The sequence below is a fragment of the Haliotis rubra genome, unplaced genomic scaffold, assembly GCF_003918875.1.
Source record: "Haliotis rubra isolate DU_JTF1 unplaced genomic scaffold, ASM391887v1 Scf300, whole genome shotgun sequence".
Classification (NCBI taxonomy): Eukaryota; Metazoa; Mollusca; class Gastropoda; order Lepetellida; family Haliotidae; genus Haliotis; species Haliotis rubra.
Window position 1 is genome coordinate 648053 of NW_025766970.1, and position 14516 is coordinate 662568.

The window sequence follows — 14516 nt, forward strand, 5'->3', positions numbered from 1 at the left end:
AGGAGCACATCATCGTGATGATCTGTTGTTCTGAACATTGTTCTGAACATTGGCGTGGAATGACTCTTTCTTTGATTGTAAGATCATACTCTCATCAAATTTAACCAAATTTAAGTCCACCAGTCCGTCTAATTTGTGTTGTGTACTTTGTCCATGAACTGGAGTATCCACATTCTCTTCCCACAGAGGTTACTCCTGTCATATCTTCCTACGTAACCTCTGTTCTAATACGGCCCTTTCATGGTGTGAGCGTTCAAGACTCGTGATTGGAGGCAATCAGATTTAGTTGTGCAATCAGCGACGTTGTTTCAAAAGTGATCATTCGCAAGGCCTCGGTAATTTCCGTATACTTCGAGAAAACTAAACCTCTTCCCCTGCGCGATGCGCAAACGTTTCTTCTAGACAGAACTCAGTCATGTTATGGCGGATCAGTGGCGTTTCCATCGCCCTCGTTGACAACGGACAAGCTAGCCATTAAACGTCTTGTGTGTAACATCAACACAAGTCCCCGGCAGATGGGGGATATTTGTGGCCTCACATTTGCTTGTGTTAGTCAAGTTGAATCTAAGTCGATGTAACACGTTTTCTGATTGGATAGAAAGAAGGGAGATAATTCGTGTTGCGATCTTTTGCCGCTAGGGGATTTTACGAGAACCGTGAAATATGGCCGTATTAGAACAGAGGTTCGTAGGAAGATATGACAAGTAACCTCTGTGGGAAGAGAATGGAGTATCCATTCAACACAACAGTATCTCTGTCATAGTGTCTTTTGACATATGTGCAGTACGTGATGCATAAGTCAGCATAATATACTCCTCGTGGCCAAGGTAGAGTATGAAGCAAAGCCCCACCATTGAGAACATACACGGCATCAGAAGCTGGACCAGGGGAAACACCATCATCCAATGTTGATATGAATGAAGCCAGGGCAGGTTTGCTTGTTTCCTTCAGGAAAGAGGGAGAATCAAACAGTGCAGGTGGATAACTGCAAAGTTCAAACTTTAGCAAAAATTTGAGGTCATGTGTTGACTGGCTATCGGCAATCAGAAACCTTTGAAACAATAAAACTGGATCAATGTTGCAAATTTCTTCATCTTGTGGTGTAACAGGTTTCTCGTTCATTTGTACAGCTTGATCTTTCCTTTTGAATTTGAAGTCGCCAATGGTAGTGCTTGTCATAGAGTCCACAATAGAGCTTCCAACACAACACAACATGCATCATCTGCATTCACAGTTTCACTTGCGACAACTCCATTTGCAGTGTTTCTGAGGTCAGGACCTTGTTTGAAAGGGCCTCTGTTATGAAGGAAATGGAGAAGTTTCATGGCATCATTCTTGTCTCTCTCCTGTCTTGCATTAGACAGGTCCTTGTGTAGTTCAGAGTTTCTGTTTCAACTACTTGTAAGATCACTCATGGCATTGCTGACATTTCAGACATGCATGCCCCCTTGTTAGTCCTCCATTTGTTTTCATGTTCCGCATGAGCATCTGTTCAATCAACAAGATGTGTTGGAAATCCTCCCCAATAACAATAGGAGCGGCGGATAACATGATGACCTGAGTTGAAGAGTTGAAAGGTCTTGGGATGTGTGTCTTGCAGGGAGGTCATCATCTGAGGTACAGCCGAACTGATTTGGTGTACAAGTTATGACCAGCTGCTGCAAATAATGGCAACATGTCAGCAATAGGCTTTAGGTGCATCTTCCAATTTCCTAATATTTCAGCTTTAATGAAAATCCATAAGATATCCACCATGTTCATGTACTGGACCCAAAGTTTTGCTGTCCTCATATTGCTTAGCGCATCTTTTTCTTGGTTAAAGGGGAGTGGCAAGGTCAGCTTCATCAGAAGGTTTACGGAAGCTAGGAAGGCATTAAAAGTTCTTGATACAAACAGACCATTGAGAGCTGTGTCTACAAGAGAGTGAGCTCGAATAGCTCTGGCAACAGCTTTCCCTGTTAGTATGTGACTAACTGTGCTACTGGCATATACCAGAAGTTCAAACAGACCTGATCCAGACACGATGTTTCCAATGCATCCAAAAAGGTTCATCTGAGTGTGAATTCCTTCAAGCCTTAGGACGACGTTCTTAAAAACACTTGATGAAGGCTCACTGGAAGTTATCATTGAAGCTTTCCACCAGAGAGGTTGATCCAAATTCAGTGACGTTTGGTGTGACATTGTTTTTCATCCGCTTTGTGACAGATTGGGGATGGAAAAGAGATGGCAAAAGGATCCTATCCTTGTACCTGATGAAAATGTGTCGATATAAAACATTGATCGTTCATTCTATTTCATTATTATTTGGAATGACTATTGGCTGATACATAGTCATCACAATATTTCTTCATGTTAAAAATTGTCACACAATTGAAAAATGAAATGTTTGGCATAATCGTAGCATACATATACATGTGGACGTCCGGGTACGATTTTCATATTTTTCGGAACGTTTTTTTATAAATAGAACAATATGATGAGATTAATCCTATTAAACCATATATTTCTGAAAAGTCTGTAATCTGAGCTTTGATTTGATATGTAACATGACACAATTGAGTAGATTACAAAAAAGTTTGCATTTCCGTCTAAGATTTTGAAAGCGAAGATGACCCCTATGACCTTGAGGGTCGAATTTGACCTTGTTCCACCACTGATATTTTCCTAGACTTTTTTTTATGTTATATAGGAATGGTTCAGGGTCTTAAAAACAGTTGAAATCATTTCTGTTGCAATTTGTGGAGGGTATTCTCATAAACTGACCGGACTATACACATTTCGCTGTCACTGCGATCAATCACAAAACCTATGATATTCCGAGGGTCAGCTCTGCCTCTATCGACATTGGGAATGTACACAGCTACATTATCTCCAACTTTGACAGGTGTGAAAATACGCATGCTCCTCTGTACCATACGCCCTGCCTGTTCAGTTTGAGCTTGACACGCTCTTTTCCTCTGCAGCTGAATGGCTTCTTGGTTGGATGAAATGGCATCTAGTTGACTGTTCTCTTCAGTAGTCTTCAGGATGTCAGTCGGCAAGCTAGTTGATGTCAATCCAGTGCGAGCGTCAGACCCTAAAAGCACCGCAAAAGGAAATCGCTTGATTCGGTATGGTTCTGAAATTAAACGAACTTTAGTCCCACAGTCCAATCACTTGTATCATTATCACCAATCCAAGCAACAAGCGTATCCTTGATGTCACTTTGCCCTTTCTACAGAACCTTGACTTTGGGGGTGTCTTGGTTTTCCAAGTACCATCACCCATGCTGGCCGCAAAATTTTCAGCTTAGAAATAACCTGGGCAGTAAGTTCAGATCCATTGTCACTTTGAAGAACGCATGGGGAACCTAAAAGGAGGAAGATGTCAAGAAGCTGATACGCCACTTCTGCTGCGCGTTTTGAAGTCAGGGGCCGCAATACACAAAACTTAGTCAGATGGTCTTGATACACCATGATCCATTTGAACTGTCCTTGAGTCCTGGATTGCATCGACTTGTGCTCTGGAGTTGAAGTCTTTAGAGATGATTGGCTTTACTACGGTCCCTTTTGTTCTAGCTCTATTACACTTCCGCTGGCATTCAAGACACAAGTTCTTGAAGAGGGTCAATGCTTTATTGTTTGAATACCGTGAAGACCATGCTTTTCGATAAATAAGTATAATTATGTTGTGACTGAACTACACTCAACCTTTGATCCTGCTGTATTTTATATACCATAAGAAGACATATCTATTAAAATCTGACTGACTTTAAAAGTAATATCAATATTTCAGTAATTCAAATGATTTAAGTAAATATGTATAATTTTGTTTCTTAAATTTCAGGAATTATGTATAATTACTGAAAATTTCAGTAAATATAAATAGTTCCTGAGTGAATCAGATATTATACATAATTACTGAAATTTTCAGTAACTATACATATTTACTGATTATACATATTTCCTGTAACATATACATGTTTAATTGATTATAACACGTTAATGTTACATCACACCCAACCTTACTCTGCATACAGTCAAGTCTGTTGAAGTCATCATATAGAATTGTAACATTACTACAGGCCAATAATTCGTTAATCATATTAATTTAAGTATGTAAATCCAGACGATGTTATTGGGAATACCACAACCAAAGTGGGTTATATAATTTTGGACTTCTTGACAGTCCGTCGTTCGTGTTAATATGTTTTCAACTTATAGAATGGAATACAAGTCCGGACTGAAGACACCCGTCTACGTCTGGATTGTCTGGTTCAGACTATTAATTACAGCCCGAGGTCATTTGGCTGGAAAATTGCTGAGTGCTAACCAGCCTCCCATTATTCTCAAGGAATATCCTATCTATGTTAGATATTGTTCACTGTCGGGAATTTCGGGTCGGAATATTTATAGGTCTCCACTAACCAAACTTGTCATAAGAGGTGACTGAAATGGATCGGCGACGTGCCTGAATGCAAGTCCTCGTGTCCAAGTTGGGTGGCTAGATGCTCATGATCGCTGTTACTGGAGTTTCCGGATTATTCGCAGATTGCCTTAATGCAGTTGGAGTCGGGATGAGTATAATGATATACTGTCGATATTGTTTGTACAGTACAAAGATGAAGTTGAAGACGCAGTTAATCTGTCTGCAGATTGTGTTTTTGCTGATATCCCGTGAGTATGATACATCTTGGTTGTAATTTCACAAAAAGGTCAACCACACCAATATGTTGGTGGTATTTGATACAGCTGATATGAAAACTGCCGACAAAACATAATACTTGGATTTCTATCGACATTCGCAGTGACTGCAATAGTTTTACTTGAACCAGCACTGTCGACTGATTGCCGTCGTTGATTGTTCTTGAAGAATTCTACTTGCAGTCACGCCTGGGTATGCCATAACCTTCTATCACTACACGGACGAAGTTGCGGCAGATGCTATAGAACGCAGTGGCTTCATACGACAGAGCACAAACCCGAGATATGCTCATTTTGGAACTGGTTGGTATATTATAAATATATCATGTTTACCACTGTTATACATCATGTTTACCACTGTTATATATCATGTTTACATATGTTATATATCATGTTTACATATGTTATATATCATGTTTATATATGTTATGCATGATTTATAACAGTTGTAAACATGATACATAACAACTGTTTTACATCATGTTTACAAATGTTATACATTATGTTTACAACTGTTACATATGTCATGTTTACAACTGTTATACATCATGTTTACGAATGTTATACATTATGTTTTACAGACAGACAGATTGTATTGGTACTTATGGCCAGGAGGCCAACAGCACAATGTTAATATATAATGGTGTGCACAGTAAGAGCGCTGCCATGTAATACGACGTAATTAGCACATCGTACATGGACAATGTTATGGGAAATTGTCGATTTGATCTGTTACGATTAATATGTTATAGTAATAAGGCTAACTTGTACAGTAATTGCACATCATTCGTTGTTAAAACAGCAATAAAGTTTTCTTTTGATGGTTGTCTACATGAATATAATGGTAAGTATTTATATCTTAAACATGAATATTGAGGACATTCTAAAAGTACATGATATTCGTCCACTGTGAGGTTACAATGATCACAAGTAGTAATTTCATCGTACGGGTGTTTAGATAATCTTGCAGCTTTTATCTTAAAATCATGGCCATTACATTTGCACATGGTTACAAATCTGCGTGGATGGATAGATGCTAAAGACAATTAATACAATTCAGGTTTGATAAAGTATTTAAACTTAGCACTGTAACTAATACTACTTGAAGAGTGAGTGAGTGATTTCTAATTTAACGTCACATCGGGAGTATTTCAGCCCTATAGTGACGAGAAAAAAATTTGGTTTGCCTATAAGAAATATCTGTCACAAAGGACAGTGAAACACACAATTTGAGTCTAAAAACCAACCATTTCAAATGATAAAAGACTTTATTCAACACAAAGATCAATATTTCATGTAATGCCATTACAATACGAGCTATAGACCACCAGTCACCAAAGCTAGACCACACTACTTGCAGAACGAACATCCTGAAACCATTCCTGCTGGTATCTTTACATCGTTGTTTGAACAGTTTTAAAAATCTCCATCTTGTGCTATCCATACATGGCCAAATCCACATTGAAACAATAATTCACGCACAGATTACATTATGTTTTCATCATGTTTAGAAATGTTATACATCATGTTTACAGATGTTATCTATCATGTTTAGAAATGTTATACATCATGTTTACAGATGTTATCTATCATGTTTAGAAATGTTATACATCATGTTTACAGATGTTATCTATCATGTTTAGAAATGTTATACATCATGTTTACAGATGTTATCTATCATGTTTAGAAATGTTATACATCATGTTTACAGATGTTATCTATCATGTTTAGAAAAGTTATACATCATGTTTACAGATGTTATATATCATGTTATACATCATGTTTACAGATGTTATATATCATGTTTACAAATGTTATATATCATGTTTACAGATGTTATATATCATGTTATACATCATGTTTACAGATGTTATCTATCATGTTTAGAAATGTTATACATCATGTTTACAGATGTTATCTATCATGTTTAGAAATGTTATACATCATGTTTACAGATGTTATATATCATGTTATACATCATGTTTACAGATGTTACCTATCATGTTTAGAAATGTTATACATCATGTTTACAGATGTTATCTATCATGTTTAGAAATGTTATACATCATGTTTTACAGATGTTATCTATCATGTTTAGAAATGTTATACATCATGTTTACAGATGTTATCTATCATGTTTACAGATGTTATATATCATGTTATACATCATGTTTACAGATGTTATATATCATGTTATACATCATGTTTACAGATGTTATCTATCATGTTTAGAAATGTTATACATCATGTTTACAGATGTTATCTATCATGTTTAGAAATGTTATACATCATGTTTACAGATGTTATCTATCATGTTTAGAAATGTTATACATCATGTTTACAGATGTTATCTATCATGTTTAGAAATGTTATACATCATGTTTACAGATGTTATATATCATGTTTAGAAATGTTATACATCATGTTTACAGATGTTACATATCATGTTTAGAAAGTTATACATCATGTTATACATCATGTTTACAGATGTTATATATCATGTTATACATCATGTTTACAGATGTTATCTATCATGTTTAGAAATGTTATACATCATGTTTACAGATGTTATCTATCATGTTTAGAAATGTTATACATCATGTTTACAGATGTTATCTATCATGAAATTTAGAAATGTTATACATCATGTTTACAGATGTTATATATCATGTTATACATCATGTTTACAGATGTTACATATCATGTTTAGAAATGTTATACATCATGTTTACAGATGTTATATATCATGTTTAGAAATGTTATACATCATGTTTACAGATGTTATCTATCATGTTTAGAAATGTTATACATCATGTTTACAGATGTTATCTATCATGTTTAGAAATGTTATACATCATGTTTACAGATGTTATATATCATGTTATACATCATGTTTACAGATGTTACATATCATGTTTAGAAATGTTATACATCATGTTTACAGATGTTATATATCATGTTTAGAATTGTTATACATCATGTTTACAGATGTTATCTATCATGTTTAGTTACCTATCATGTTTAGAAAATGTTATACATACATGTTTACAGATGTTATCTATCATGTTTAGATGTTAAATGTTATATCACATCATGTTTACAGATGTTGTTATCATGTTTAGAAATGTTATACATCATGTTTACAGATGTTACATATCATGTTTAGAAATGATACATGTTACAGATACATCATGTTTACAGATGTTATATATCATGTTATACATCATGTTTACAGATGTTATCTATCATGTTTACAGATGTTATACATCATGTTTTACAGATGTTATATATCATCATTTAGAAATGTTATACATCATGTTTACAGATGTTACATATCATGTTTAGAAATGTTATACATCATGTTTACAGATGTTATCTATCATGTTATACATCATGTTTACAGATGTTATCTATCATGTTTAGAAATGTTATACATCATGTTTACAGATGTTATCTATCATGTTTAGAAATGTTATACATCATGTTTACAGATGTTACCTATCATGTTTAGAAATGTTATACATCATGTTTACAGATGTTATCTATCATGTTATACATCATGTTTACAGATGTTACATATCATGTTTAGAAATGTTATACATCATGTTTACAGATGTTATCTATCATGTTATATATCATGTTTACAGATGTTATCTATCATGTTATACATCATGTTTACAGATGTTATCTATCATGTTTAGAAATGTTATACATCATGTTTACAGATGTTATCTATCATGTTTAGAAATGTTATACATCATGTTTACAGATGTTATCTATCATGTTTAGAAATGTTATACATCATGTTTACAGATGTTATCTATCATGTTTAGAAATGTTATACATCATGTTTACAGATGTTACATATCATGTTTAGAAATGTGGGCTGAGGTGTAATAGGGTTTAGGATTGTTTAAGGTTACTGCGCGTTTAGAGCGACTTGCAATCCCACGTGTGTCTGAGAGAATGTGCATGCGTGTGTGCATGTTAAGTACATATTTGTGTGACTGTCTGTAATAGTTCTGACTAATACCGGTGATAAACCAACAAGATGTGCATACTATCAGAAATAACAAACTTTTATATCTTGTATGAAAACCTGTTCGTATGAAGGAGAATTAGACTTGATCGTTACCAAGCTGTCATTGTTTGAACTTATAACGAGTAGGTAAATGTTGGTTATCCACGTTTTAGGGAACTTTTTCTTTTTCTTGAACATAGGCATGTCTTTGATCAAAGCTGATTTTCTTAGGAGATGTAGTACAAGCAGACAGACTGCAACTCCCCAGCTTCAAGGCGGCCAATGGCGATGTTTCGATCGGCGGCACTCAATCGTAGCATGACCATGTCCTCTTTTCCAGGCAGAAACGAAGACAAAATTAAACACAACGTTTGCCTTTTTATAGTGATGGATACCGAATAGTTTTCCGCTTACTTGCACGTGTATTTTGCTCTACATGTTTACTTGGTGACGTTTTGGCGAATATTTCTTCAAACGCTTCTATAACAAGGGAAAAAGTTAAAATTGACGCAATCACACAAAGATGATGTTTTGGAAAGAAATATATGTAGTATATTTGTATGTTTTTTGCCGCAGCTACATGAGCCCAATATTCTCAAAATCACCTATGCGTTTCTTTTTTTTGTATTTGATCGTGTCAGAAATGCAAGCGACAGATCATAGAAATGCTTCTTAGATATTTGAACATATCAAACAATTATTTAAATTAACTTTTGTTTCCTGTGTAGCATCAGCTGGTCCTTGTTTTACTCTGTCTTTGTAGTTAAATACGAAGGAGCCTGATTGTGTATTGAGGACGTGTAGGGGTCTTGCGGCGAAAAGAACTATACACATGGAAAGAAGTATCGCAACACCCCATAGTTTTTTTAGTATCAATATGTTAACATCAGTAACTACAGCAAAGGAACTTATCCAAACCTCCATGTAACTTACTAACTGGATAAACTGACCCTGAAGGAATAATCAAATGACATCTCTTAACGCAAAGGAACGAAACAATGTAGTTTTATTCAGAGAAGCAAACATGGCAAAACTGACTCATTTTGTAGCGCTGATACTGTGGTTTTATGACTTTAAGAAGTGCGGTCATTTTCAAGATTCTGGCATACAGTCCTCAAGAAATCACATAAGTATGAAGGACCAAGTGCATTCTGATGTAACCTCTGCCAGCTGTAATAACATACCTGGCCCTCCTCCTCTGTCACACTACCAGACGTTATAGTTGACGTCGAGGTATTGCACACCAATCTAGTCGTGCTTCTTTGTGCTCACACAACGTCTAATAGGTCGTCTGACTCAATCAATCAATCAATCAGTCATCCTTTTTATTACCATTAGTTTACAAAAACATGCAAAGCATCATAAGGAGATATTTTTCAAAAATATATCACTTTTAGACTATGGCTTGAAACAAATCCAGCAATCATGTCATATTGACAGACATTCTGATGGAAAGAAATTTACATAGATTTCTTAATTGCTTTACATTATGAGTTTCAAATAGGGCTGAAATTTTATAATAGTTATGATTGTTTACAAAATAGTTCTTTAAATACATATTTCTGGATGCAGTAAATTATTACATTGAAATAAGTAATGAAATTCATCTCCGATTTGGGAGGGACTTGATGGACAAAATCGTTTATTTGAAGGAATATTTTCGTAGCGACCTGTTTCAATAGGTAATTTATGGTTGGCAGTTTTAAATTTGATTAAAATATTACAGTGCTTTGTTCCCAATAAAGGGACCGTTCATAATTTATGGCAAGGGGGTGGGTGTGGGCTGGGGGTGATGATGTTTTTTTATGGAGAAGCACGTACAATGTGAGTGACCCCCTGCATGTCATGTACAAAATCAATGTACAAAATCCCCCCCTCCCTCTTCCGATATATTTTTTAGCATAATTTTTGAATATATTTTCATGTACAAAACTGCTACTCCCCCTAGTACATGTGTAAAAATTTGATGACTTCCCTACCTCCCCAGAACAAAATGGGTGACCCCCTCTTAAAATCATCATCGCCACCACGCGTGATAGTAGAGCAAGCTGAACGCAAAGGCAGTAAAGTATAACAGTCGGTCCAACACAGTAATGTGCAACAATTTGTTGAACACATGACTCTAATAGTGAAGGAAACAGTAGACTCTAATAGTAAATGAAACACATGATAGTAGACTCTAACAGTAAATGAAACACATAACTGTAGACTCTAATAGTGAATGAAACGAATGACTGTAGACTAACAGTGACTGAAACAGGAAATTGTGTGCGTGTCTGGGGATTTAAGTCGACCGTTTTCAGATTAATGTATATAAACGCATATCGATCATCTCCTACAGGGGATATTAAGTCTAATGTAGGAGATGCTATAACCTTCGTAGGAGATACTAAGTCCTACGTAGGAGATACTGAGTCCTACGTAGGAAATACTATGTCCTACGTAGGAGATACTAAGTCCCTACGTAGGAGATAGTAAGTCCTACGTAGGTGATATTAAGTCCTACGTAGGAGATGCTAAGTCCTACGTAGGAGATATTAAGTCCTACGTAGGAGATACTAAGTCCTACTTGGGAGATATTGAGTACTACGTAGGAGATAGTAAGTCCTACGTAGGACTTACTATCTCCTACGTTGGACTTATTATCTTCAACGTAGTACTTAATATCTCCTACACACACACACGTAGGAGATATTAAGTACTACGTAGGAGATACTAAGTCCTATGTAGGAGATAGTAAGACCAAAATATTTTTTCACCGTGGCCCTACTACGCTTCCGTAGTTATTGGGTTGTTGAAAAATTGAAGTGATTGATCAGAAATTCTATGTTGAACGGCATTTTTGAACCAAGAAAAGGAAACTATAAATACTCGCTCGACAGGCGATTTCGTACCGTTCATTTTGACAAACGATGATGTGGAAGCCAATCTGTTTTGAACACTCAACCTGACATGAACGGATGAAGTCTAGTGATTCTAAGAAGGGCACGTTATCGAGCTGGAGGAACAGGCTACTGAAACTTAATATTTGCTTAATGACGGGTACACGTATTGCGATTTATTACCCATATGGGAAGGTGGCCACACGGTAGTAGTTTCCTGTAAGTCCAAAGGGAGGTTACACCTTTTGGTCAACGTGTAATGGCTACCTTACAAAGAAACTGCTGTTTTCAATTTAGCGTTTTTAGATCGAAAACTGATATGGGTAATATACTACCCATCAAAAGTTTAGACTCACTAGTGTATATGTAGCCACTTACTTCATTCAACCGTTCTGAACTAGATTTTGCAAAATATTCCATTCAGTTTAAAGGTACTGTTTACACATGAACTGATGTATTGTAAAACAAATTTGTAACGTTGAAAAGATTATTGTCATGGGTTCAATAAATGATAAAAATCAGTGAAAATTGACGATTTCTTAACAATCCTTTACACTAAAACGCAGCTGTTCACATGCATGATATCTCCACATGCTTTTCAGCAATTTGATGCATGATCCTCGTGCAATTCATCTGCATAAGGTTTGCAGTTGGTTCCTCCAACTTAGTGGAAAAATCCATCTTCGATGTAACCACATATATATACATAACATATAGTGAGTGCTTTAGGTGAGTCTAAACTTCTGATGGGGTAGTATATAAACCAATGCGTGACGGGGAATGACAGATTATCATTCCATCGTTATATTAATTTTGTAATTAGGGACCGTTCATAATTTATGGCTTGGGAGGGTGGGGGTGATGTACAAAGTAAGTGACCCCCCTCTGCATGTCATCTAAAAAATAAATTTTTAAGCATATTTTTTTCATATTTAATGTACAAAATTGCTGACCCCCTTTGTACAAATTGCTGAGCCCCCTACCTCCCCAGCACAAAATGGCACCCCCCTTAAAATCATATCCCAGACACACACACGCACGCACGCACGCACGCACGCAAGCACGCACACACACACACACATACACCAGCCATAAATCATGGACGGTCCCTTATCTCGCTAAGGCTCGAGAAGTCATTAATTAATAATTCGGGAACGATAATCTGCCATTAACCGTTACCCTGTAGTTATTGTCTAAGTACTTTTTCCATGTGTATATTTGTATCAGCAATCTGTGATAATTTCAGGAGTGTATGGTACCGGAATGAGTCCTGACCACGGCAGGGAGGCGATCGCTAAAAACAACTATCAAGGCGGATGGCAGGGTAACTTGAACAGGGGAAAAGTGGATTATGCGTTCAAGTTTGACTTGCCCACGTCCAAGGTGACGAATGAATCAAAGAATCGTGATATTCTCCTTTACAAAGGCGATCTCTCTCTCTCTCAAGACCAACCCCTATAAGCGTATACGTGTGCAATAGACAGCGCCGCTAATATTATTCGTGACAACTGAGCTTTCTTCGACAATACTGTTTTATCTTGATAAAACGATTTTAGAAAAACAATTCGGTACACTATTCTTCGCCACAATTACTATGTCAAATGCCTTGACTGAATACGAAATGAATACCAATATTATTAAATAAATAGCCAATACATATTAACACCTGTTGTTTGTTACTTTGTCTTCCGCCTTAGATAAAACTGTATGTTGTGATTTTAGAAAAACGAGTTTGACCATTCGTTTCTGTTTCTATGGTGAACTGGACCCAGGGGTGCTGTTGGTTGAGGTGTTGCAGGAGGGTTGCTGGGTCTTGGTCTTGTCGTAGAATGACAAACGTGTCATCGACCTTCCTGTACCAGCAGGTATGTTACTAAAGTTCATCCCAACCACACCACTTCGCAACTCAGACGACTTCATCACCAACATTGAAAAGGGACTCCAACAACTAGCGCCAGGAGGAAAGATTGACTACTTACGCCACCAGATAACAGATATCCTTGCCAGAGCCAGCCCAAAGACCCAGCAACCCTCCTGCAACACCTCAACCAACAGCATCCCCGTGTCCAGTTCAACATAGAAACAGAAACGAATGGTCAACTTCTTTTTCTAGATGTCCTCGTAACCAGAACCCCAGCTAACAAGATCCAAACTAGTGTCTTCAGAAAGCCAACCCACTCCGACCTATGCATTCATGTTGACACCAACCACCCCTTGAGAACCAAAACAGGTATAATCTCAACCCTCATGAGACGAGTCATCAACCTCTCCTCCACATGTCTTAATGCAGAAATTCAGCACCTCCACCATGTTTTCACCAAGTTCAACTACCCGTCAAAGCTAGTCGATAAAATTATCAACACCACCCATCACTCAACAAGAAAACTGGCCACCAACAAAACTGAACCAGCACCTATTCGTATTTCTCTCCTCTTTATAGGAAGACCTCCCACCACATCAGTCGTCTCCTGAAGCGACAAGCAGGCATCGAAACCCACTTTACCAGCTCTACACCACTGAAACCCTACTGAAAGCTAATGGTAGGAACACCTCAAAACGACAACATCAACCCAAAGGCGTTGTGTACAGAATCAACTGTCCCTATCACAACGTAATTTGGGACATTGTAGAGATATGATCGAAAAACCTCCAGCACTTCACCAAAAGAAAACTTGCAGAAGCAGTTCAAATCCGGAGACATAAGCCCTCAATCAACAGAGATCAGGGATATCTCATCCCATCTGCATTCAATGAACTTATAAAAACAACAGATTAGAGCACTCCAGCTATCATTGCTAATTAATCTTATCAGCCATGTATATATTGTTTCTGCCTCATGGACTATTGGCTTCCTCTTATTGTCACTACATCAATACTCAAACTAACAAAAAAATCAGGCAAAGCTCTGACGGGAACTACTCTTAAGACAAA

The 14516-nt window shown here is 36.7% G+C and overlaps 1 protein-coding gene across 1 annotated transcript; it reads left to right on the top strand.

Annotated features, from left to right (window-relative positions):
* The first annotated feature begins 4600 nt into the window (after nucleotides 1-4600).
* LOC124282651 lies at nucleotides 4601-13046 on the top strand. Its single transcript, XM_046718678.1, has 3 exons — nucleotides 4601-4655; nucleotides 4866-4985; nucleotides 12832-13046. Exons 1-3 carry the CDS (start codon nucleotides 4601-4603, stop codon nucleotides 13044-13046), a joined length of 390 nt encoding a protein of 129 aa, XP_046574634.1.
* The last annotated feature ends 1470 nt before the right edge of the window (nucleotides 13047-14516 follow it).

What these genes read in the sequence shown, in the direction of transcription:
- LOC124282651 (XM_046718678.1), top strand. Translation starts at nt 4,601, where the DNA reads ATGAAGTTGAAGACGCAGTTAATCTGTCTGCAGATTGTGTTTTTGCTG. An exon ending in TGTGTTTTTGCTGATATCCC is followed by an intron (nt 4,656 to 4,865) that starts GTGAGTATGATA and finishes TTCTACTTGCAG; the next exon opens with TCACGCCTGGGTATGCCATA. An exon ending in ATATGCTCATTTTGGAACTG is followed by an intron (nt 4,986 to 12,831) that starts GTTGGTATATTA and finishes TGATAATTTCAG; the next exon opens with GAGTGTATGGTACCGGAATG.